The 25,000-nt window shown below is 34.2% G+C and overlaps 4 protein-coding genes across 8 annotated transcripts in view; 3 read left to right on the top strand and 1 right to left on the bottom strand.

The window, feature by feature from the left end:
* The window catches only part of LOC107495726 (probable BOI-related E3 ubiquitin-protein ligase 3), a 2,236-nt gene extending 1,221 nt beyond the window's left edge, over positions 1-1,015 (top strand). The window contains 1 exon segment of the mRNA XM_016116891.3: positions 375-1,015. Within this exon segment, the coding sequence (XP_015972377.1) occupies positions 375-956 (582 nt within the window). The 3' untranslated portion in view covers positions 957-1,015.
* Positions 1,016-1,045: 30 nt separating this feature from the next.
* LOC107495724 (pentatricopeptide repeat-containing protein At1g07740, mitochondrial) lies at positions 1,046-3,291 on the bottom strand. The gene has a single exon (XM_016116889.3). It carries the CDS (start codon positions 3,195-3,197, stop codon positions 1,836-1,838), a length of 1,362 nt encoding a protein of 453 aa, XP_015972375.1. The 5' UTR covers positions 3,198-3,291; the 3' UTR covers positions 1,046-1,835.
* A 1,242-nt stretch (positions 3,292-4,533) lies between these two features.
* Positions 4,534-15,279, top strand: LOC107495722 (pentatricopeptide repeat-containing protein At1g76280). 3 transcript variants are annotated; one of them, XM_016116886.3, is made up of 14 exons: positions 4,534-4,808; positions 5,713-5,925; positions 6,010-6,073; positions 6,602-6,798; positions 7,534-7,641; positions 8,531-8,713; positions 9,601-10,119; positions 10,487-10,582; positions 10,884-11,057; positions 11,406-11,633; positions 12,342-12,485; positions 12,570-12,756; positions 13,533-13,654; positions 14,553-15,279. In XM_016116886.3, exons 2-14 carry the CDS (start codon positions 5,860-5,862, stop codon positions 15,009-15,011), a joined length of 2,547 nt encoding a protein of 848 aa, XP_015972372.1. In that variant the 5' UTR covers positions 4,534-4,808; positions 5,713-5,859; the 3' UTR covers positions 15,012-15,279. The 3 variants fall into 3 exon arrangements, with proteins under 3 accessions (XP_015972372.1, XP_015972373.1, XP_052119232.1); XM_016116887.3 differs by having other exon boundaries at positions 4,534-4,796; XM_052263272.1 differs by having other exon boundaries at positions 14,597-14,766.
* A 798-nt stretch (positions 15,280-16,077) lies between these two features.
* Positions 16,078-25,000, top strand: part of LOC107495723 (BTB/POZ domain-containing protein At2g30600) — an 11,549-nt gene continuing 2,626 nt past the window's right edge. Inside the window, exons 1-13 of one of the 3 annotated variants that reach the window (XM_016116888.3) lie at positions 16,087-16,517; positions 16,830-17,457; positions 18,108-18,431; positions 19,103-19,330; positions 19,655-19,816; positions 20,199-20,411; positions 20,499-20,546; positions 20,649-20,707; positions 20,877-21,009; positions 21,126-21,206; positions 21,290-21,370; positions 21,601-21,669; positions 22,102-22,800. In XM_016116888.3, coding sequence (XP_015972374.1) covers positions 16,357-16,517; positions 16,830-17,457; positions 18,108-18,431; positions 19,103-19,330; positions 19,655-19,816; positions 20,199-20,411; positions 20,499-20,546; positions 20,649-20,707; positions 20,877-21,009; positions 21,126-21,206; positions 21,290-21,370; positions 21,601-21,669; positions 22,102-22,320 — 2,406 coding nt within the window. In that variant the 5' untranslated portion in view covers positions 16,087-16,356 and the 3' untranslated portion in view covers positions 22,321-22,800. Of the gene's footprint in view, positions 16,518-16,829; positions 17,458-18,107; positions 18,432-19,102; positions 19,331-19,654; positions 19,817-20,198; positions 20,412-20,498; positions 20,547-20,648; positions 20,708-20,876; positions 21,010-21,125; positions 21,207-21,289; positions 21,371-21,600; positions 21,670-22,101; positions 22,801-25,000 lie in introns of those variants that run through there. The other 2 variants (XM_052263273.1, XM_021125584.2) reach the window with 2 other exon arrangements.

Here is a 25,000-nt window from a genome sequence, read left to right on the forward strand (position 1 = left end):
CCCCCCCCCCCCCCAACAAAAAAAAAACCCTTTTTTTTCTTCTTTGCTCAGTCTTATATGAACTTTTGAATGCATGGAAGCCAATATCATTTGTGCCTGAAAGAGGTGGTTCTGCATTTTTCATGCTTATTGCTTTTATTGAATAGAGTTCAGTTGCTGTATGATTCCTTAGATGGTTATGCGAAATGCCTATTAAATAAATATGTGCATCATTGCTTGAATCTTCAAAGAAATCTGAACATACTTCATTATCTTCCCGTTCTCTGCATAATGGCTGTTTTCAATCAACTGTTTTTTCTTGCTTTTAGAAGTTACTGCTTCAAAGTTCAAGTCCTTTATGCCACATTGAAGCCTGATCTGCCATCCATATAGAGAAAACTTTTCTTGTATATGAAGATGAGGCACTAATTAATCATCTTCTCTAATAGGGGGAACAAATGAGGCAATCAATTTTAGATAAGGTTCAGGCTTCACAGCTTCAGAGCGTTTTGGTTATCGAAGACAGGGTCCTTCAGAAACTCCGCGAGAAGGAAGCCGAGGTAGAAAGCATTAACCGGAGGAACATGGAGCTGGAAGACCAAATGGAGCAATTAACTATGGAAGCAGGTGTGTGGCAGCAAAGAGCCAAGCACAACGAGAGCATGATTGCTGCTCTCAAGTTCAACCTTCAGCAAGCGTATGTCCAGAGCCGAGATAGTAAGGAAGGATGTGGCGACAGTGAGGTGGACGACACGGCTTCTTGCTGCAACGGCCGTTCCATCGATTTCCATCTTCTCTCAAAGGAGAACAATGGTATGAGAGAGATGATGACATGTAAGGCTTGTAGAGTCAATGAAGTTAACATGCTTTTGTTACCTTGTAAGCATCTTTGCCTTTGTAAAGACTGTGAAAGTAAGCTTAGTTTTTGTCCTTTATGTCAATCCTCTAAATTTATTGGTATGCAGGTCTATTTGTAACTTGATACATTACTTTGGCATGTAACATGATCTCTAATTTTATATTTAAGTCATGTGGATCTCTAATTTGTCCCTGATTAAAAGCACAGAGAACAAAATGGTTTCTTAGGATTTGATGGAGGTTATTGAAAAAAGAACAGGGCTTTCATTTGGCTACTTCATTGGATGGACGTAGCAGAACAATGCCATTCACAGCCATGTTTATTCACAACTAAAAAGATAATTAAAAGAAGAGTTAAATATACCGGTTTTGTTTCTCAAACCAAAGTTCTAGTTGTAGCAGTTAGAAGTTAGAACTAAACATCAAGTCAGCAAGTATCATAGAGTGAGCTCTAATATATGTCAAGGGTGATTTGGCATCATGAAATACTATGACATGAAAATGCAGGATCATTTTTTTTTTCCAAGAACAATTTTCTTTACACAGGTTATCTATTTTTATTATTTTTCAACAGTAATACACGATTATCAATTTCTCAGCATCTTTCGAACACAAAAAGTAACCCTTAAAATGGCTTATTATTTTGCATTCTAAACAATTACTAGTTGAGTTGGTTCATGAGCTTCTTTTTGCTGCAGTTGGTAGCAATTCCACAAAATTCTCAACACTTTCAAAGCCAACTAATAGGTTGTTTCAGACAGCATATCAGCAACTTAAACCTCCCAAGTCTCTGCATTAATCTTAACTGGAAAATATTACTCATCTGTTAAGATAAGAAAACAACATATATCCACCCACTTCAAATTATTGGTTCACATTGTGATGGAACTTTTCATTGCTACCTTGGAACCTTTTTTGCTGGGACAATCCACCAAATCGGAACAGAGACAAGGATCACACACAAGAAGATCTAGTCAATGTCTTCCCCACTTACTGCATTAGGTGGACAGTGATGCAAGTTCGGTGATAAGCTCCGTTACACTCTTATCCTCGCTACAAGAACTCTTTACAATAGTTTCCCAGCTCTCCATGTCAGGTTCTACCCTTCTCTTCTCCATCTCTTCTAAAACAAAGCAAGCACCATCAACATTCCCAGAGCTTAACAGCCCAACAACCAAACAACAAAAAGTTTCAGGACGCGGACAATGTCCACTGACCAGCATTGCATTCAAAATACTCAAACCCAACTCAAAATCTCCAACCCTGCACAAACTGTCCACCATCATCCTGTATGTCGCAGCATTCGGCTCGCAACCACCTATCTGCATCTCAACCAACATCTTATAAGCCTCTGCTGTCCTACCTTCCTTGCAAAGATAATTTATCAGTATATTATATGTCACAACATCCGGCTTAATCCTCCTCTTCTTCATCTCATGAAGCACGGACTTTGCCTCCTCAATCCTCCCTCTCCTCCCCGAATCATTCATCAGAACAGAGAAATTAACCAGCCTAGGCTTACACCCACGATACGCCATGTCAAACAACAGCTTCTTGGCTTCATCAAACTTCTCCAAAGAGCACAACCCTTCCATCAAAAGCGCATAAGTCACTTCATTAGCATACTTCTTTTTCTTGTTCATGTCCTCAAGCAAAGCCATGGCATTGTCCAAATCACCCTTTCTACACAAAAACCCAATCAAGCTATTGTAAGTCACAACACTTGGCTGCACCTTCCTCTGAAGCATTTCATCAAACACATCACAGGCTTTCCCAAACTCACCTTTTTCCAACCACCCCTTTATCATAACATTGAACGAAACCGTGTTTGGACGAAACCCCATGTCACGTGACCTCAAGAAAACATCAATGGCCTCGTCGAACCGGTCGCTGTCAACCAGAACATTAAGAATCGCGTTGAAAGACTGCAACGTTCGGGCACAATTAAACTTGGGCATTCGATCAAAAAGCTCAGTAGCTTTGTCCGGAAGCTTCGATTTTCCGTAGTGTTGAAAGAGCGCAACGAAGAGGCTCTCTCTGCATTGTATGTTTGTGCGTTGCATGTGATCGAGAACGGTTTCGACGTCATGGAAGCTTCTAGAACGTGCGAGCTTGTAGAGGAGTGCGGCGTAGGAAGGGTAATGGTGCTTGAAACTGCGTTCCTTGTAATCATTGAATAAAGAGAGGGCTTGTTTTGGGTCTTGAACTTGTTTGAGTTCGGCGACAAAAGGAATAACCTTTTTGCGTTTGGGTTTGTGAAGATTTGAAGAAGAGGTTTTGGATTGAAGGTTGTTTACATGGTGATGGAGAAATCGAGTTGTTGGGTTTCGATTAATCGTTTTTGCTGCTCGGAAGATCATTCATGCAATGGAAACTGCTGAGACAAGCAGCAACGAATGGAAATGGCGACTGGTCTTTGCATCTACAAAAACTTCGAAGTTGGTGAAGTTAAAAAAACAAAAAATCGTTTAATGAATCACTTGTGAATTAAGGCGATGAGGGACTTGATAACAGTTAGGAATTTAATAGTTATTTTAAAAATTTAAAAAATTTTATATAAACTTTTTATATTTTGGATTTGGATCCTCTAAAGTTTGAATTTTACTTTAGAGTAAAATGTGATCTCTTACTATTAATTTCATGAGTGGAACCAAAAATAAATATGAAAGAGAAATTATTCAAAGATAGAAGATCACATTTTATTCTCTAAAGTGAAATTTATAATTTTAGAGAATCCAAATCCCTATATTTTACATTTAAGTTAACTATTAATTCCATAACTGAAAAGTATAGATACTAACAAAAATATTTCTAAAAAATATTAACAATAAAATAATTTTTAAAAAGTTTAAAATACAACAAAATAATTAATAAATATCATAATTTTATAAATGACAAAAAAATTTATATTTAACAAAAGATTTATTTATTTTATATAAATTTTTGTGATAACATTTAAATAAATATTCAAAAGGTATATACAAAAATTTAGAACAAAATTTGATTTCTATTTTTTTTATTTTTCAATAAAATTTGATCATTCAAAATATTATTTTAAAGTAATTCATTTGATATAAAATTATTAAATTTGACGATAAAATAATCTTATTTTTTTAATAATATTTATAAAAAATTGTATCAATATACCATTTTTAAAAATTTTTTAGGATATATTAAAAAAATATTAAAAAATTAATAAAATTTATTATTTTTAATTAATTAGTTAATAATATTTAAAAATATAAGTTAAAAGTATATTATTAGATTACTAAATTAAAATAACAGAGTTAATGGTTAAAAATACAAATAAAAATAATAAATTTAATCTTTAAACAATTAAATTTTCTCATATTTAATATTTATCTTTTTGGTCATATTTTTTAATTTTTAAAAATTTATTTGTCATTAGTATTTTTAGTTTATTTTACTTTGTGAATTTTTTATAGTTTATTCTTTACATTTAGAGATTATTTAGATATGTTTTTACCAAAAGATTTGTTTTAAGTGATTTCTTAAAAAAATTAAAAAAATAAAAATAATTTTATATTTAAATATTTTATTTAATTTTTTTATTTAATAATTATGTTTAAATACGATAATATAAAAATATTAAAAAAATATTTTAACTTATATTACTAAAATTTTACTAAATACATTAAAAAAAATTAAAAAAATATTTTTCTAATCACTCCATAGCAACCAAACAAGGTCTTAAAAGATTTAGACAATTTTAGTTGAATCCTGAGCGACCAACCCGCCACCGTCCACCGCTCCCTAAGCCATCAACCCATCACTGCCGCCGAAGAATCTCTCTTATCACGGCTTCTGGAAGTTCTCCTGACCGGCGTCAAACGTGAGGCTAAGTGGTACCACCTCTCAGGTTTGCAGGCTCCCCTTTCTCCCACCGCCGGCGACAGCAGTGGAAGCCGGTCCTCGTCGGTGACGGACGCCGACAACAAGTGATTATCCTGGTGCTTCATCTTTTTAACTTTTATTAACGATCTTTGCATGTGAATCATACAAGTCTTCCATCTTGCTGGAACTTAAGTGGGTTGAGCGAGTGCCTTGTACGTGTTTGACAAAATGCCTGACTTGTGCGAATTACCATTGTTGAGATTGTGGTGAATGATGAAGCCATGAGATGCCTTGCCATGAAAGTGGATCCTAAAAACAGTGATGGGAGGCTCTGATCACTAGTGATTGGAGGAGATGAGGGAAGGGGTAGCTGTAGAGGGGATTGAGGGCGTGAAGACCTCTTTTGGAAAAGCATTTTCAATACTTCCAGTTTTTGAAAATGAAAATAGTCATAATAAATATGTTTCCTAGAACCTACCTAGTGGGATAAGGCTTGTTGTTGTTGTTGTTGTAAACATGTTTCCTAGAACTTGAAAATTCAAACATGAAATCTATTTTCAGAGGATGATTAACAGAAAATGTTTTCTTAAATCAAACATGATAGAAATTACAAATTCAATGGTGATTAACCTTTTATTTTATCACTTTATAGTTCTCCTCACTTTAGAGGATCGTTTTCCCATTGCACTAGGTAGATTTTAACAAATATCTTAGCCTACTGCTTAACCTGTTTGTTTAAATGAAATAGAAATATTAGTGGGTCTTATCATTGTGTAAATTACATTACCTGTTTGTTGTTTGTTATCATAATCTTGATGTGTTCTATATTCTATGTAGGCCAGTACGTTGCCTTTGCTTTTATGACCTTTCAACTTCTCCTATAACTCTTCTTATATAGATAATCTTTTATATGCCAAATGCGTATGAGTTCAGAGTGTTTCAAATATTTGCTTCAAATGTCTAGTTTGTGTTTTGGCTTTTGATAGTCCCTAACTCTCTTGTCATACTGTTATTGTCCAGACTCTGGGAGCTTGATATTGCTGGACCATGAACACCCCTAGACTGACCTGTGCCATAGGGACTTGGGCCAACGTCATTTAAATATCTAACCACAAATTGGAATGCAGGATTTGCTTTGAGTAGCTTTTGAGGAGGTTGAGAGAAAGAATGTGTGGTTTCAGAGCAACGGTTGCTCTCTGCACATTTTGTAAATTAAAACACCGTTACCACCATGTATCCATCTCTCATATGCTATTTCCTGTCTAATTTCTCTTTCATTCTCTGTCTCTGCTTTCCTGACTTTTCCTGTTATTGTAGGGAGGTGAAACCCGCACTGGCCATTCAGAGTTCACCCGACATCTTACCACATCCACCACAAGAGGTAGTTACTCACTTTTGATGACTACTTGTGGACATAGTTTCCAATTATCCAAATATGTTCATATATCCGATTGTATATCTCTTATTATTTGCAATCTAAATTTATGAAGCTGCATAATATAAATGACATCAAAGTCAATTTAAGTAAAGTTGCACCCTTGTATCTCTATAAATTATGAGTTTTTATCAATCAAACCATTGAATTATATTCACCTATCATGAAGATCATTTGTACCAAATTTTGAAAAATTGAACATCAATTGGACTATATTTTGATAACTCAAGTCATGTATATTTTAAACTCTTATATTATCGTCAATTTTGATCTATAAAAAGGTATATTAAATGATTTTGGATTGATATGAAATTTTCTAGACAGTATCTAAAATATATAGGCTTGTAAGCCACTGGTAGGTTTTAAAAAGAAAAAATTACTATGATAAAAAGGTTATTTAATAGTGTAACATTAAGTTAAACTTTTGTTTTATTATTAATTGATCAATCAATTACTTATACTCCATAAATGCAGGTTCTGGTTATATGGATCCTGTTAGAAGATCATCTAAACATTCTATGAAAATCCGAAAAATTGTTAAGGCACTTCGCTATGGTGACAGAAGAAAGGCTTCTGACTTACTTTTGGGTTTTGCTCAGAGAAGCCCTTCATTAAGAGCTGATGATTTTCTTCCTATTTTTAAGCGCTGTGCACAATCTTGTGATCCGTTGGTACGCTATATAAATAACGTGGAAGCCACATGTCTTTCTGTGTTTTCCTACATTAATTTTCTGGGTTTGACAAATAAATACTTAAATATATTGAAATTTGTTCAAAACGTATGACATTGTGATAAAAGCTGCAGTTCATTTATATCCTTAAGTAATGATTCTACAAATTGTTTCAATGTCTCAACACATGGCTTGGTGATTCTGTAAGAACCTTGCACTAGTAACATCTAGAAAGGAATAGAACAGTAGAGAGATAAAGAAAGAGTACAGAAACAGGGAGATACGGAGTGATTTCGGTGTGATATCACTGTATTTCCCAGAATAGTATGATTTATGAAAGAAAGGTAGAAGAGAAGATAACAAAGCAATATTTTGAGATGCTGCACCTTAGCTGCATCTTCTCTCCTAACCATACTATCTCTGGGAGGGTACGTAACAGATTCTCATCAAACTGTATTAATTACTAACTGCGGCAATATCATAAACTTTAACGTATCTGAACAGGTCTAGGTAACAATAAGTAATATTTACACTGTTCAGTTGCAATTATCAGGTGCCAACTCTATATTCTCCTTTGTGCAATTAGGAAGAAGAAAATATCTCAGTGCTTTATTTTTGTTTCTTCTTTTTCTCTTTCCCATGAGTATATACACTACCTCTGAGATGTTACCATCGGCTTTTGTTGAATATCTTATGCGTGTGAAATTTATTCCTTCTCCTTTTCATTCATTACAGTTTGTTATGGAGACTTGGCGGTTAATGGAGGCCAAAAACATTAGCCTGAATGATAAATGTGTCTCTCTTATGACTCAGACCCTATGTAAGGGGGGTTACTTGGAAGAGGTAAAAATATTAGTTTCATAAATGCTATAATTGATTTTATATTTCCTTTTATCTTCCCTTCCTCTGTAAATATCTTGATGGAGAGGGGAGATAAGTACTAAGGTGATCTTTGATAGAGTGAGTTGATGAGTGTAGGTTAGGCTTACACCAATGTCAGCTGGCATAACTAACCCTAGCTATCACTAACCAACTCTGGTGGTAAGGTCCAGCACAGAAGGAGAATCCAGGAGCTTGTATGATCTACCAGGTGAGATTATGTGGCTACAATCCTTATTAGAGGAGCTGCAGGTTCCTATAATCAGATCAGTGGTGTATTTTGACAATCTGAGAAGAGTTATTATCAGATCTGCACTCAAGGACCAAACATATGGAGGTGAAATTGTTCTTTGTCAGAGTAAAAGAGATGCAAGGGTAGCTGTTAACTGTTCGATCCCTTAAGAAGAGCAGCCAGCAGATCTGATCACTAAAACAGTCTCCAAAGTTAAGTTCCTCAGTTAAAGAAGCATTGCATGTAGCAGATCTGCAGGACCTTAGAGAGCCCCGTTTCAGGGGGATAATAGTGTGAGTTGATGCGTATAGGTTAGGCTTTCACAATGACAACCAGCATAACTAATCCACTGTCACTAACTCCAGTGTAGAATCCCTTAACTACCCTTGCTATTGCAGTATAGGTTCCGTAATCTGAGTGTAATTAATCAATTATAATTATCATAATCATCATAACAGAATTCCAAAGCTTCTCTCTATAGATTCTAAAGCTTTTCTGAGATTCTATTTATATTTGTTTTCTGTGAAAAAAAAAAATTATTATACTGTAAATTGATAAAGTAGTCACTAGTGGATCATCTTAACGTTGGAAGACTTTTATTTCTCTTCTGCCTTTGTTCAGGCCTTTAATATGGTGGATTTTCTTGGAGAAAGTCATGACTTCCATCCAGTTCCCTCTCTGTATAATTTTTTATTAACATCCTGCGTTAAAGAGAAGAATATAATTCATGCAAGAAAATGTTTGGAATTGATGGAAAAGCAGATGGCAGGGAAGAATGAAATCACATATATAGAGCTTCTCAAGGTTTGCAGATAGAAAGTTATAGCATCATTCAATTATATAGATTTTGTGGAACATAAAAAACTTTATTGTTTTGATTTTGTGGAAAGTAAAAACTTTATTGCTTTACTGTTGAACTTAATATTTGACAGATTATACAAGCATATATTTTTATTTCAGTGTAATGTTGTGAATCACTTTATTTGAACAATGATGTGTTCTTAGGTTTGTTACAATGTATTATATAGTGATTGGTACATATATGATGCTAGTTTGCAACTAGAATAGTCTTTGGCTCATTTATATTCCAAATCATGGGTAGATTTTTGTGGTGAAACTTCTGTTTGAGCACTAATTTCGGGCTTCATTGTTTTATTACATATATCATAAGGATTTGCAATCATTATAATCTCCTCCCTCAGTCTTGGCATTGATATAATTTACTTATTAAATCTTTCTGTATGTAATTAATTACACTCACCTTCTCTTTGAGATGAGTTTGAATACACTTCCCTTCCCTCTATATTCAAAACATATACTTTAGTGCAAATTACCTAGTATAGTTTTTTTTTTTTAAAATAGTATTGTCATTTAAACTATTGATTATATAATATTATTGAAATTGTTTTATTTTTAAAATTTGTTTAGTTTGATGCCAATATTAACATCACTACATTTATTAGGAACGCTTAATTTTTATTTAAAATATCTTAGAATAGTGTAATTATATCTGATATTAAACATTTTATTCCATTTCAATAAACTAAGAGATAATGTATATTTATCAACTTTCGTTATTTACATTGATGTTCAAATTACAGAGATACAGAATATTGAAAATTATGTAATTATTACAGTTTTGCCTCTTTTTTTTTTTAATAATTACCATTTTTCTTGACCTTGTTTCTCAGCTTGCAGTTTTGCAGGAAAACTTGTCCGCGGTTCATTTAATTTGGGAGGATTATATTAAAAACTACAGAATGAGTATGTTACCTCTGATGAAATTCATTCACTCTTTTACAGCATTGAAAGATTTAAAATCTGCTTATAAAACACTACAGCATATGGTGTCGTTAGCCATCATGGGAAACATTGGTATCACTAGAAAGGCTAGTGGGAGTTTATTTTCTGCTAGATTGGATATCCCTGTACCTTCAAATAGGGATTTTAGTTCAACTTTATTGGATTTAAAGGAGAACGAGCAACTGGATTCTTGGATATGTCCTGCTTTCCCAGATGCTATTTGTGCTAGTGTAGAGCAGGAAGCTTTTCGTGTGGGAAAAAGAGAAGTTAAAACTGCGGCACTAGCTGGCCTAAATAGAGAAGAACACTCGTTGCTTAAGGAGGTTTTGATATGGTCCTTTGATCAAGTATTATATGGGTGTAGACAGCATAAGAATTATGAGCTTGTGCAGAAGATTATGTTACAGGTAGACTATTCCGGTATGCGTGTATAATCTATGTGTGATGGTAATACGGGTCAATAGATTCCATTTTCCTTCAAAACTTTGAAATCCTGAAAGTTTCTCTATAAGTTGAATTCTACTATGTCAATTTCATTTTTGTTTTCATGTCAGACCCCCAGATCTCAAATATTTAAAGCACCCTTTAGTTTAATGTCAATCAGAATAGCAGATATGATATGAATATTGGTGTTACTGTCTCAATACATTTTTCCTTTCAAAACTCTTTTATAACACATTATTTGTCTATGGGAAATTTTGAGGAATTTGTATTTATCGGCAACTTCATTAGAATAATACCTCTCAACATACTGAAGGACTCTTTTGTCTTCAGATGCAAGACCTTGGTTTGGACCCAAGCAGGCATGCATATGATTGCCTTGTTAGAACAGTTGTTTCTCAAAGACATTTTAAGGATGGCATAGAAATAGTAAGTTCTGTTACAATCATTGTGTTCAAAGTCACTTATTTTTGGTAACTTTCATATTATTTTAGTTTTTTTTTTCCTTATTCCATTATTCTTTGAGTGGGCTGCTACCAGAGGGAATTCATGGAAATTTCATCCACTTACTTTTGGGCTTAATTGATCATTAATTGCTTCATGGTATTGGAACTTGAAATTGATATCTAATGTGACACAATTGACCTCATGCCTGCTTAAGTGGTTATACACTTGTTTTGGTAAAATACAATTTTATTTTGACCTTATTATCACTTAATCTAATTTGCAGTTAAAGAAAATGAAACAGAATAATTTGAAGCCACTTGATTCAACTTTGGCAGCACTTTCAGTCAGTTGCAGCCATGCACTAGAGCTTGATTTAGCTGAGGCTTTGTTGAATCAGATTGCAGGATATCCACATCTGTATCCTTATGGTGCTTTGCTTGCAGCATGTGATGAAATGGTGAGATGAAATACGAGACCAAAAACACCTGTGCTTGTCATTTTACTAGTCTCCAATATCCTTTGGATGTTTTTCTAGCATGGTTAATGGAATAGGTTCCTGCAAACAATAACTGCATTTTTGTTACTGTTACGTGACTGTTTGTTTGGCTTGAGTTTGTTGCAAGGGTATATAAATTACTTATTTCATCAATGGGCTGAATGTAGAATATCACAAGGATGAGCAACAGAGTTTATACTTGATTTATCTCCAGAAGATTCCTGTTTTCCTGCAAGTTACCATTTTTCATGTCTTGCGTTGTGGAAACTATAATGACTTACTTTTCATTAAACTAATCAAAATTTGCAGGATCAACCCGAACGTGCTTTGAGGGTGTTTGCCAAAATGAAGCAGATAAAACTTGTACCTGATATCAGGATATACGAGAATCTTTTTTCATTGTTTGGCACTGTAAATGCCCCATACGAAAATGGTAACAGAATGTCACAGGCGGATGCATTTAAAAGAATTAATGCTATTGAAAGGGATATGGCCAAGAATGGGATTCAGCACAGTCATATTTCAATGAAAAACTTGGTAAGCTCAATTCATATTACCTTTTTTGCACGCTACTGTTAGGTTAGACTACTCTTGTGCCATATGTTGTTGCTGGTGATGGTGTTGGTGGTGTGGTGAATTAAATGGAGGTGGTTAAGTTCAAAGGAAAGTCATAAATAATGCTTCATCCTATATATGTTTGAGATGGAACTGCCAACAGCAGCATAAATTAATATTGCTGATGTGATAATATTGTGGTGAATGGGTGAACATACAAGAAACAAGGAAATTGTAAAAATTGATACACAACAGCTATTGAGGATAAAAATGACAATCTTGCCTTAGATGTGATGGCCAGGTAAGGAAAAAACCACAAAAGGCAAAGAGGAGCTGATGTGATGGAGTGTAGCCTGATATACAGAAGTCAAGGAAGGCCAAAGAAACTCTTGGAAGAAAAGACCTTGATGTAAATGGCATCTCTTGATACATCTTGCTACTTCTCTTGATTAGGGAAAAAAAAGAAAAACTTATGTCCTTCTTTTAGTTCTTATTTCTACTTTCCTTCATATGCACATATAGATACTTGTGTGGGAGCGCACTGATGAGAAATCTAGTCTTACTATTTACTATGTTGTTGGTATAACTCTGTTACTAATGCTATCAAAGTTCACTTAGGTTGATAGGACAGGAATGGTATGCTGTTCATTTACATTGCTTATCACGTGCCTGTGTTCTTTTTCTTCTCAGTTGAAGGCCCTCGGAGAAGAAGGAATGATAAGAGAATTGTTCCAATATTTACATGTGGCAGAGAATCTTTTCATTTACAGCAACTCTTCTTTGAGAACAGAGATGTACAACACAGTGTTGCATTATCTTGTTGAAGCCAGAGAAGTAAGTGACTCAGATGTCATTACTTTACTATTTGACACTTCCCATGTAAAGTAGGTATTTTATTAATCATGTCTGGAAATGCAGAGTCATATGGCTATTGAAATTTTTAAGAAAATGAAGAAGTTTGGCTTCCACACAGATTCGGCAACATACGATATAATGATTGATTGTTGTAGCATCACAAGATGCTTCAAATCGGCTTCTTTGTTGGTTTCAATGATGATACGTAAAGGGTTTCATCTGGAGATTTGCACGTATACTTCTCTCATAAAGCTTATGTGTTTAGGTGAAGCTTATAAATGATTTTATTATAACATTTGATGCCAAACCCCTTTGGGCTTTCAGCTTAATCAATGTTCATGTCCATCTACCTAGTACATGGATGTTCTGATTCATATCAACTTCTTAATAGATTATGAGCTTAAGCTGTTCGGTGAAGGATTGTGATAGAATTTTGTGTCTAACAACTTTATGAACTTCCATGTCCCCTTCCGCAAGCCAAGTAAATCAACTTGCTAGCAAGTGACAAATTCATGCATTTGTCTTGCACATTTTATTGGTACATAATTTGCCTAACATTTTCATAATTCCTTCAGAATAAGGGAGTTGGATGAATAAAATATGGTGCTGTTTTGTTGAAATTTGCTGGCTATATGGTGTTAGAACATATGAAACCACCAAATATTTGCTTTGGCCTAAATTTTATGTTTCCTTTGTGGCAAAAAAAAGAGGTTTTCCCATTACCCAAGGGAAGTATAAGCCATCGCCTGGATCATTTAGCTTTGGTTTGTCCTCTCCGTATTGCTCAATATATCAGTTGGCTTGCAGTGGCTCTATTCCAACAAAATGTCCAGATTCAGGGATATTTTTGCTGACTTCTGGACATTTTTGGAAGGTGAATTATATCTTATTCGTGGAGCTGTATGTAGAACATTGCCCATTTTGCATGTTTTGTTATATCTATTGATTTGCTGTGTGTCATGCCCGTAGTTTGTCTTTAGAACCTTGATATATCCAACTTGATACATTACTGATCCTGTACGTATCAGATTTTGATGGAAAATGAGAATTTTAGTGAAGCCTTGAATCTGTTGGAACGGGCCAAATTGGGTGGGATTCAACTTGATGTGCTGCTGTTTAATACCTTTCTTCGATCTGCAAGTTACAAGGTACCCTGCTCATTATCTTATATTCCCTCCAGTCTATTTTATGTGTTATTTTAGGTGGAAACGTTATTTATAATATTTGCCATTCTCAATTTCTCATATGTCAATGAAGCATTCATTGTTCACGTTTTCAGTTTTACCCTTCAAAATATTCCAAAGATAGCAAGAATTGAGAAATGTAGTGTGAGATCCCCAAACTGAAATAATTGAATGTTGATAATTAAATGTTTCATTAGTAAATCCGGATGGAGAAATGCTATTTGTACACTAAAATCAACCACCAATGTATTTGTGTATAAATACATGTGTGGTTTAATTTATTTTCAATGTGTATTTGTATTCCAGCACGTATTTTATACTGGTGGCTGATTTTGGTGGCTGATTTTAGTGTACACATAGCATAACCTATCTGGATTTTGTGCCAAAGAGTCATCGATAAAATATCCTCAGAAGTATCTCTTCATGGAGGGGGATTAAAAGTAACAAATAAAAGTAATCTGTTTCAAATCTGTCGAGTCTATTTCTCCTCAAATCTCTACATTTTCTTCCCTTTCCCTTTAAAATAGAACTCACAAGGTAACAAGGAAAAGGAGGGAAATATAGGTGTGATTAAATTAGACTAACTAGTACTCTTAAGAATCCTTCCCTTCGTTTTCCTTTCTTCTCCCCAAAATGAAACTCATAGAAATGCCCATAGGTAAGTTTGAAGTGTTCTGTTGCAACTACTATATTATATGCTGTATTACAATTTCTGCACACTTTGCATGTTAGTACTTTGTATTCATGGGCAAGTTTCTTCACTTATAAAAGTCTCATTGGGGCGTACCTTTTTCCATTAAAGAAGGAAAATTTAGAGAATTAGTAATATTCTTTTTGTCTTGAAAATTTCTCTCTGTATCAGGGAAGGATTGATATAATTGAGTTTATTGTGGAGTATATGCACAGAGAGAAAATTCAGCCTGATCCAGCAACATGTCGCCATGTCTTCTGTGCATATGTAGCTGCTGGTTTTCACCATACAGCAATGGAAGCATTGCAGGTCTTAACTTTGCGTACGATGTCTAAATACGGCAGCATACTCGAAAAGGAGGAAGATTTTCTGGACGAATTCATTTTTGCAGAAGATTCGGATGCCGAGTCAAGAATAATTAAGCTATTTAAAGATCGTAAAGAGGAACTCTCAGTTGCATTGTTGAATTTAAGATGGTGTGCTGTTTCAGGATTTCCAATGCTCAAGTCAGCTGATCAAAGCCTTTGGGCCAAAAGACTTGAATCACAATTCCATACAAGGAGGCTCTTGGTGCCTGGTCGCATGAGATCTTATCAGTCCTCAAGTTATTACCACAATAGGCAGATATAATCATTAGAGCCATGGCATCTTCCTTGAATACGCTTTAGATGTTTCTGCTGTCTCAAGCTCTGTTGAGAGTAATTTTTCTGTTCTTGGTTAAGAGCAACTGTTTTCTATTTTACCAGACCTAGAAACACTTCTCTCTGGTTGCAATGATTGTCTTCAACCAAATGAAGTTAAATTCTTTTCAAAGTGAACAGCACACTTAGATTGAGCTGAAATTGTATAGAAATAAATCAATTGGAGAATTAATAAAAGACCAATAGGGTAAACTATTATTTATGGTAATAAAAGATTTGAATGCTAACAATTCTATCAATGAAAGATATAAACTAATTTAATACCCATAAAAATGAGGTTAGTTTTACAAAATTATACTACTCAACAAACTACCCAACCAATTCAATCTTTGTTGAAGATTGTAAGTATAATTGAGAAATGTTGGAAGTATTTGGTACTGTTACTTAATTGAAAATTACTGGTTTTTCTTTTAAAATTCTTTATCTATTTTAATCTTGTATTTATATTAATTTTTCCTAAATAAAAACTGAGCCGAAATATTATTCCTACATTCTAGATTATTAATAGTAATCCCTTTTGATTTCAATCTTTGATTGAAACAAAATAATTGGTCACATTTTACTTTTCAAACAACAACATAATTACATAAATAAGGGCAAAGGTGAATTAATATACATATGATTATTTTCATATTGTAAAATGATAAAATCTAATAAGAGCTAGTGGCTTAAGAAAAACAAAAAACTTGGAAAAATCAGTGGGCATAGCGGTGGATGTGATGTGATGTGACTCTGTCTGTCTCTGATGACCCCACAAAAATCCAATGAGGCAAAGATCCGCACAAGACGCCAAACACACCCTTCTCTTTCAATCCAATTTTCTTACGAGGATCTTAGTCAGCACAGATATTTCTATATCAACCCCTTCCTTCCTCCTTTTCATTTTTGGGATAAGCTTGTGGCTCAGGATCCACACCCCACCCCCACCACCCCTAATTCCCTCATATCCATGATTAATTTCACGTCATTCATCTTTATCCTTTCTTTCCACTGCCTCTAGATTTTTTCATTAATTAATTATTTTTTTATTTTTATGAAACAAAACTTCTAGCACTTTCTTACCATGTATATGCTTACGCTGTTGCCTTTGATAACGATGTTCCATCAATGATTGCCTTCTAAAATCTGACCACTCTTTAAAATTCCCTCCCTGCACTGCAGTTTTTATTTTTCAACAACAACAGAAGCCACTTTCTTTCTTTCTTTTTTTTCCTTCTCAAACACTCATCACTCTAGAAAGTGGAATTTACGAATTAGTTAGATCTCAACCGACGATGGTGGAGAAGAAGGACACGTTCTTAACGGTTCCGCCATTCGAGTGCGCGTGGAGAGAGGATCTCAAGTTCCGAGAAGCCGGTCGCGGCTGCGTGGCGTTCGAGGCGTACGCCTGCAACGACGTCACTTTGGTGTTTCGTCAGAATGTTGGAAGCCAAGGGTACTGATTCGAGAAAACTACCATATCTGAGATTTGACCGCTCACAATTGAAACGATAGAAACTAATTCGATGTGGTTAGTTCGAAAAAGCTAACCGTTTTCGAAATAGTTTACATCATTCAATTGTTGGCGCTCAAATATACTGTTAGGTGTCCTTGGCTTAGGATACTAATTCGATACCTATTATTAAAGATTGGTTAGTTCGAAAAATCTAACCATTTTCGAGATATTTAAATGCATTTTCTTTCGTAATACACAAGAAATTTTCCATATCGTATGGTATTGTATTTAATTTGGATTTGTGTAACATAGGTATCACTATAAAAGGGACAGTAGCCCTCACTACACCGTGATATTGGGGAGCCACCGGAACCGGCGACTTCGGATCGAGGTCAACGGGAAAAACGTTGTAGACGTGGCAGGGATTGGTTTGTGCTGTTCCTCCTCGTTCCAGAGCTACTGGATCAGCATTTACGACGGTTTGATAAGTGTTGGTAATGGAAACTACCCTCTCCAGGGTGTTGTGTTCCAGTGGAGGGACCCGAACCCGAACTGTGGGGTTCAGTACATTGGGCTGAGCAGCTGGGACAAGCATGTCAAGTATAGGAATGTAAATGTGTTGTCTTTGACGCCTCACGTGCCCCAGTGGAAGCACGTGAGTTTTGGTGTGTCTCAGGTTGAGGATGGTGAAGGGGAAGAGATCATCATGATGGATTATGAGAAATGGGGACTTAAGAATTTTCTTGAGAGTTGGGAGTTGTCTGACATGTTGTTCATAGTTGGTTCCGAGGAACGGCCTGTGCCTGCTCATAAGGCGATCTTGGCAGCTTCTGGAAACTTTTCTTTCTGCTCGCCTTCATCGTTCGTCGTTAAGCTGCCCATGGTTTCTTATGGCGTTCTTCATGCCCTGCTTCAGTACATATACACTGGCTGGACCCAGGTTCGGTGTTATTCCATCAATTTAACTCTTAAAAAGTTGGTTATTGATAGAATAATCTTCCTGAATTGATATTATCCTGTAGTACTCGAAAGATTATAATGTCATATAGTTATCCAATATTCACCTTGTAGACAAATTAGTTCTTACTCTAGGTGAATTTAAGCGAAATTAATCTTTTGGGCACCATGAGGGTCATTAAACTGATCATTCAAGTATCAAGATAATCATGATTACTCTATCTGATGGTTTTTAAGTTTTAAATTTGCTGCGGTTGTTGTTAATGGCAGATATTGCAGCTTTTGTGATGCTCTTTTTCTTTTTATTAATGTGTTTCGAACTTTAATGGAGTTTGTTGCTGTGCCAATTCGGCTAGGTTACAGCCGCATCATAAACCTTGGCATATGCTATTATTGGTGTTACATGTGAGCACTTTAGCCATGATTGTTTGGTGTGAAAGTTAATTGTACTAATAATAATCCGTGCTTGTGGAAGTTTTTTTTTCCACTGATAAATTTGTTGTTTAGATTCTACTGTTCTACTATAATTTGGCTCGGGCGATTTTTATTTGAGTTGGGGTGCTATGCTTGCTGGATTCCTACTGTTAGTATTTTATATTCACAAGGTTGCTGTGTTGTGTCTGTGTCATGTAGATTCTGCAGCATCAGCTTGGGTCATTGAGGGCTTTGAGCCTACAGTTTGAAGTGATGTCACTGGTGAAGCAATGTGAGGAGAATATGGAACGACTTAAGCAAGATGATAAGCTGACTGATCCTAGCAAGATAGTGGAGTTAACATACCCGTGCATTCAGCTGCATTCTTCGACTTTGGCCTCGCTTCCTATCAGCATTGAGAGACTCAGACAATTCAAGTTAACTGGCCAGTACAGTGACGTAAATATCTACATTGAGAGTTACGGCCTTGTTGCACGAGCACATAAAGTTGTACTCAGTTTATGGAGTGTTCCGTTTGCCAAGGTGAGCCAATTTCACCATATTTTTGTTTGATTGAACTTAAGCTGCCAATGGCATGACATGGGAATTAAACTCATGAAGGTGGGTTTTGGAGATTTGATGCAGCAAGATTTATGCCCCTAACTAGTGCTAAGATTCTACTTAGATGAATGAAGTATTAAATTGCAGAGTTTGACCAAATGAAATTCAATCCAAAGTTAATTACATCCAAGAAAACCTTAAAAGGAAGTCTTGGCAAAATTTCAAAACTCCCCCAACATTTTAAGTTTTTACTTTTTATTATTTTATTATTTTTACAATGAACATGACCTGAAATCTCTTGAATATATTTTCTTTTACATTCTCAGATTGAAGAAACAACCAACATTTTTAGGTAATCAAGAGAATTAACATGTTTAGCATTGAGATGAGAGGTATTCAACATATGCTGTTATAATACTAGGATGCCATTGGACGGATCTTTTTTACTTGCGAGACCATCCAATTAATTCCTCAATACAATTAATTGGTAGGATGCTGTACAGAAACAGGGATTTCAACTTATATCTGTATGGGATTTAAGTTTCTCCTACTGCACGCAATGTTTATTTAATGTTTGGTAGTGATATGTTTTGCGTGATAGTGTTTCACATTTTGGTATGTTCCCTATATAAAGGATTTCATCATTTTTCCAGATGTTCACAAATGGAATGAGTGAAAGCATGACCTCAGAGCTTACTCTAAAGGATGTACCGGCAGAAGCTTTCATGGCAATGCTCGACTTCTTATACGATGGTGAATTGAATGACAAAATTATTGATTCTGGCGCATTGTTGCTCCAGCTGCTTTTGTTGGCTGACCAATTTGGAGTGACTTTTCTTCATCAAGAATGCTGCAAAATGCTTTTAGATTGCCTCTCAGAGGTAGATTGGTTAACTTGAATGACAAATAAATTGGTACTTAATAGAAGTTTGAATAATTTATCATGTGGGTGCCACTTAACTGATCGGAGAAGAAAGTTGCGGTTTTGGACTTCTGAAAACAAAAAGAAGAGATCCATTTTTTACAAGAATCGATTCTAAGAGTTATTCTTGTCTACATACATATGCAGGGATGAAGTTCTTTTGGATGAACGTCAAACAAGAGAGTTTTCCTATTATACAGAAATTTAATGGAGGAGGAAGCAGACAATTTTGGCAACTAATAATGCCGTAGCTTGTGAAGCTAACTGTTGAACTTTGTTGCAGGACTCAGTATGTCCACTTCTCCAAGTGATTTCTTCAATCCCATCATGTAGACCTATTAGAGAAACATTAGAGAGGAGAATTTCAATGAACTTTGACTATTATATCAGTTCAAGTACTGATTTTGTTTCGTTAGATGAGGCAACTTTCATCAATATCATTAAGGTGTGTCTCTCTTCAAGTTTTTCTTTCTGTTGAATTTGACAGTGTATTCACAAATGGTATTGCTGAATAAAATATAACATCTAAAAGGGCCTGCTTGTCCATTAGATTGCACATAAAGTAGATAAGCTCCTTGGGAATGAGTGCCCAAAGAACAAAGGATTATGTGGATATGTTTAAAAGTTGAAGACAAGTTTTATTGGTTTCTGCATTCCCAATGTGAATGGTGCTTACTGCTTATAGTTGTTTAATCTTTGAATTCCTTGCAAACTAGTTTAGATATGATAATTTACTATTAGCAAATTCTGTCTTAGTAGGTCTTGTCTACCTCTAATATTAGCTTATGTTGGTTGATAATTGATCAATTTATATTTGGATTTTGCAGCATCCAGATCTGACAGTAACATCTGAGGAGAAAGTTCTTAACGCAATTCTAATGTTCGGCATGAGAACGAAAGAATTGCTTGGGTGGGAAATGGTGGATGAGTTGCTGGTTAATTCAAAACCTGAGATCCTTTTTGGGGAGAGGCTGCAGTCAGTTTATGACTTATTGCCATTTGTGCGGTTTCCGCTGCTACCATATTCCTTACTTGAGAAGGTTTGTATAACATGAAGTTAGACATTAATGCACATTGTAAAGCCGAAGAGCTTGCTTATTCTGACTGTACGTGGTGATTCTGTGCAGTTGCAGAAAAGCAACATTACCTCGCATATTCCTGTTTTGCAAGATCTTGTAAGTCATCTGTCTTACTTTAGTTTATTGTTCAAGACATCTGTGTAATGTAATTTTGTAAATATTGTCCGAGTAATTGTTCTATTCTGCTATTCACTACAGGTTGACGAAGCTATCAATTTCATTCAATGTGGACAAGCGAGGCTGGAAAATGAAGAAAAGTAAATTCTTCAACTTAGTTTTGTTTCCTCAACTTCATTCGGGCATTAAGCCACATGTTGAGTTAAGATTTTCAAAATTTAGATTCTGGAACAGTCTATATTCTCTTTTTTTTTTTTTTTAACTAGTGTCATTTCTAAATGGAACGTCTCACATTGGATTTCCTTATAGGGTTAGATTCCAACATAGGCATTCCAGTTACCGGGAGCTCCAGTACATTTGTGATGGGGACAACCATGGAGTTTTGTACTTTGCAGGCACATCCTATGGTGAACACCCATGGGTCAATCCTCTCTTAGCAGAGGTGGTAGATCATCTACTTTACATTTTTTCCTATTAATGTCCTTTGGTAGTTTCTAGTGCAAGCTCCAATAAGTGAACTATATATGCACCTCATTAACAAATTATATCTATTGTCAGCGAAAGACAATTACCATCACAGCGAGCAGTCCCCGCTCGAGATACACCGATCCCAAAGTTTTGGTCTCAAGAACCTACCAGGTATGCTAAAATATTTCTAGTGTAATTGTCGATGGAATTTATAGCTTCTTAGATGGTACTCAAAACTCATTTGGCTATCACAGGGAACATGCTATGCTGGGCCTCGATTGGAAAATGGCCATATCTGTTCTTGGTGGATGGTTGATCTTGGCCAAGACCATCAGGTATATGAAGTTTTAGAAAACCATCAAGATTACATATATGACTGTATAGTAATAGACTTTTACTTTGAAGATCTTTTCTTTTTCTTCTTTTTCTTTTTTTTTTTGATCCTCCTACCTTAATTTAAGTTAAGTGCTTAGAAGTAGAACTGCAACTATATATGAGTAAATCAGTACTCAATAGATGGAGGAAACATCGTTCTAAAATTAAAATGGAAAATGATTGAATGCAGCTCATGTGCAACTACTATACGCTTAGGCAGGATGGTTCCAAGGCCTTCCCAAGAAGTTGGAATTTTCAGGTACACAATCTTTGCTTTGTTTATGGTTTGTATCACAAAAGGGTAACAGAAAAACTTTGGTTAACCAAATCTAAACTATAATTTTTTCTTACTCTCATAGTTAAACTTCTAACTCTATTGTAATCAATTCTTGATTTCGTGTTAAAGATTTATTAAACTTACCGGTGAACTGATAGTCATTCACTTGTTCTAAATGATAATAACAAAAATTAAATCTTTGTAAAACTCTAAGGAAGAAACATGATAAATTCATGGTTCAACCGAAAAAATGTTGCCACGTGTAGTAGGGTACATTTGGCTTTAATCCCAAAAAAGGCATGAAATCATGAGCTGTTAAATACACTTATTTGCTAATTAATACAAGGGAAGAATTAGATTATTAGTTATTTCTTGGGTCAAAAGGTATTTAATTATGTTGTGGGAAACTTTCAGGGCTCACTTGATGGGAAGAATTGGACAAACTTGAGAGTCCATGAAAATGATGGAACAGTGTGCAAGCCAGGTCAGTTCGCATCTTGGTCAATAACCGGACCCAACGCTTTACTTCCCTTCAGGTATTTTCGGGTTGTTTTGACTCGGCCGACCGTTGATGCCACGAATCCCTGGAACTTCTCTCTCTGTTACCTGGAACTGTATGGTTATTTCCATTAGAAAGAAACACTCTTGCTTTGCTATTCATCAGTCATGGCCATAGCATACCATAAATATCAGACACTCACCTTTATGAGCTTGTCTCTGTCATGTACATTACGGTTATTAAGTAATTAGTTATTTGAATAAATAATCTATGGATGAGGGTCGTGTTTTGCTTTGGAGATAAAATGAAGGTATCTACAATAATGGGCATTGAGGGTAGGATAGGTAAAGATTTATATGCAGCTGTGTTCATGTGAAGTTGATAGTTGAGAATTGTTTGATGGTGATTTAGTCAAATTTGTCAAATTATTTTACAATTCTTAAATGTCAATTTCATATGAAGATAAAGACAAATACATGTGAGATTCTATCTTTGTGGGTGGTAAATTCAACAAGTGGTCTAAGTATGCTTTACGGTCTTTACTAGTAAAGTTTATTTACTTTGGACCCTGTATAATATTCTCGTGCTATGCAAATAATATACAATTTTGACCATAGATGCGTTAATAGTGCAAAGGGAGCAGGTTTCTATCTTTTTCTATATTTTTAATCAGAAGGTTCTACTCATATTGTAAGCATGAGATGATGGTGGCAATTTCTGAGTGTGGCATCTGGTTAATGACCCTTCTTTCCCCGGTATTTATAAATCAAATGAGAATTTAACATATTTAAAAGTCATGGTTTTGTTTGGTTTTTTCAATTAATTCAAAAAAATACTATCATACTATTTTGTGAAATATAGTTAACAAAGTTTTGATCTAATAAAATTTAACGATAATTTAACAGTCCAATAATGGTTTTTAGAAAGGGCGATTATAGTTTCTAACTGAATCGACCGGTCGAACTGATTAACCTTGATCATTGGTTTGAAAATACCTAGAACACACACCAAGTAAATCCAATAATGAATTTTAAAAAGAATGATCATAGTTTCTGACCGAATCGACCGGTCGAACCGGTTTGCAAAAGCTCGATTATTTGTTTGAAAATACACGGATCACATAAGGATTTTTATTAATAGTAACTTATAAATAAGTTATTTTGTGTTTGGATTTTTAGTTATAAAAGTACTTATTTTAAAATTATAGTTTTTGAATAAATAACTCAAAAAATACATTTTTTTACACAAGAGAATGAATATTAAAATAACGATGATAACAAATACTTTTCAATATTAAAAGTTGATTTTACATAACCTAATCACTATGATATGGTACGTGAAAATAAAAAATAAATATAAAATGTGTGTTAATATATATTTTATTGTTGTTTTTTATTTTTATTTTTTTTATTCCTATTAGAACACTTATTTTTTATTGAGGTCTGGTCAATAACTTGCTATAATTAACTATGAAAATAATAGCAAGCTATATAAAAATAAAATCACATATAAAAAAATAAAATTAAAACTGAAATTTCATACTACAGTTAAATACAAATTTAATAATAAAAATAGAATGATAAAATAATAAAAAATACCTAAAAAGAATATATACAGTAGGTTGTTCAGATGGAACCTTGTTTAAAAATGATGGTAGATGATCAATACTTCTAGCAGATGAATTATTACTTAAAAATGGTGATAAAAATGGTAATGGAGAAAATTTTGAAATTTAAATTTTAAATTATAAACTGCTCTAAATTTAAAATCTAAGTTATTGATATAAAATATAATAAATAATAAAAAAAATTCATTTGTTTTCTTTAGTTAATTAATCTTGTATTAGGGTATATTATATGTATAATCATCTGTTTCTCTTTCCATAATCACTAGCAAGTTATTCTAAATTTACTCAAATAAATGAAGTATGAATGATGCACCAAACCAATTTAGCAGAACCATTTTGAATGACTCAACCACCTTTGATGCTAATAACAAGCGATGATAATAAAAACAGTGGTGGAAGGTTAGTATTTTTAGCAAAAACAGAAAATATTTTTCACAAAATTAAGAAGGAAAGTAGATTTTTTTATTTTAAAGTAAAGTTTTTTTAAAAAAGTGGTAGAATGACGAAAATAGATCTTCTCTAATTTTTATAATACTTAAGAAAATAAAGTGTGATATCTCACCATTAACTTTACAAGTAGAACAAAAATTAAATATGATAAAAGAGTATAATAAAGGGTGAGAGAGCACAATTGACACCATCTAATTTTTTTCCTAGAGAAGATCCACTCCCGTAAAATGATTTATGTATAACCAGAGAAGTCATATATTTCTACTTTTTAAAAAAATCGCAAATTATTTTTTATATTGGGGTGGAAATGGTGTTTTTTATGATTATGAATAATAAGGGTGTTATTCTCAAATGTGAAATTTTTTATTTAAAACATGGAAATCAGACCCTCCAATTTGTTTGGGAATAAAAATCGGATCATCCGATTTATAAAGAAAAAAAAAATCAGACCCACCAATTTGTAAATTTTAAAAAAAAACATAACAAACAAATCGGACTCTCCGATTTAATATTTAAAAAATTTTAAAAATCAAAGTAAAAAAATAATTGATAGGTTCGATTACTAATTCCCATATCAAAATAAAACACATACACACACCACAACAGAATGAAATTGCACACATTTATTTTCCATAATAAAAATTTTTAGCTTAAAAAAAATTATGAATTAACTTTTTAAAAAATTAAATTTTTTCTTAAAATGATATTTTTTTGTGACTTTTTTAAAATGATGTTAA

Source organism: Arachis duranensis, chromosome 6 (genome assembly GCF_000817695.3).
Source record: "Arachis duranensis cultivar V14167 chromosome 6, aradu.V14167.gnm2.J7QH, whole genome shotgun sequence".
Lineage (NCBI taxonomy): Eukaryota > Viridiplantae > Streptophyta > Magnoliopsida > Fabales > Fabaceae > Arachis > Arachis duranensis.

Bases quoted from the DNA above. Each gene is read 5' to 3' on its own strand.
- LOC107495724 (XM_016116889.3), bottom strand. From the start codon at position 3,197: ATGATCTTCCGAGCAGCAAAAACGATTAATCGAAACCCAACAACTCGA.
- LOC107495722 (XM_016116886.3), top strand. From the start codon at position 5,860: ATGTGTGGTTTCAGAGCAACGGTTGCTCTCTGCACATTTTGTAAATTA. The intron at 8,714-9,600 runs GTTTGCAGATAG...CTTGTTTCTCAG, and splicing joins CATATATAGAGCTTCTCAAG to CTTGCAGTTTTGCAGGAAAA. The intron at 10,120-10,486 runs GTAGACTATTCC...TTTTGTCTTCAG, and splicing joins TGCAGAAGATTATGTTACAG to ATGCAAGACCTTGGTTTGGA.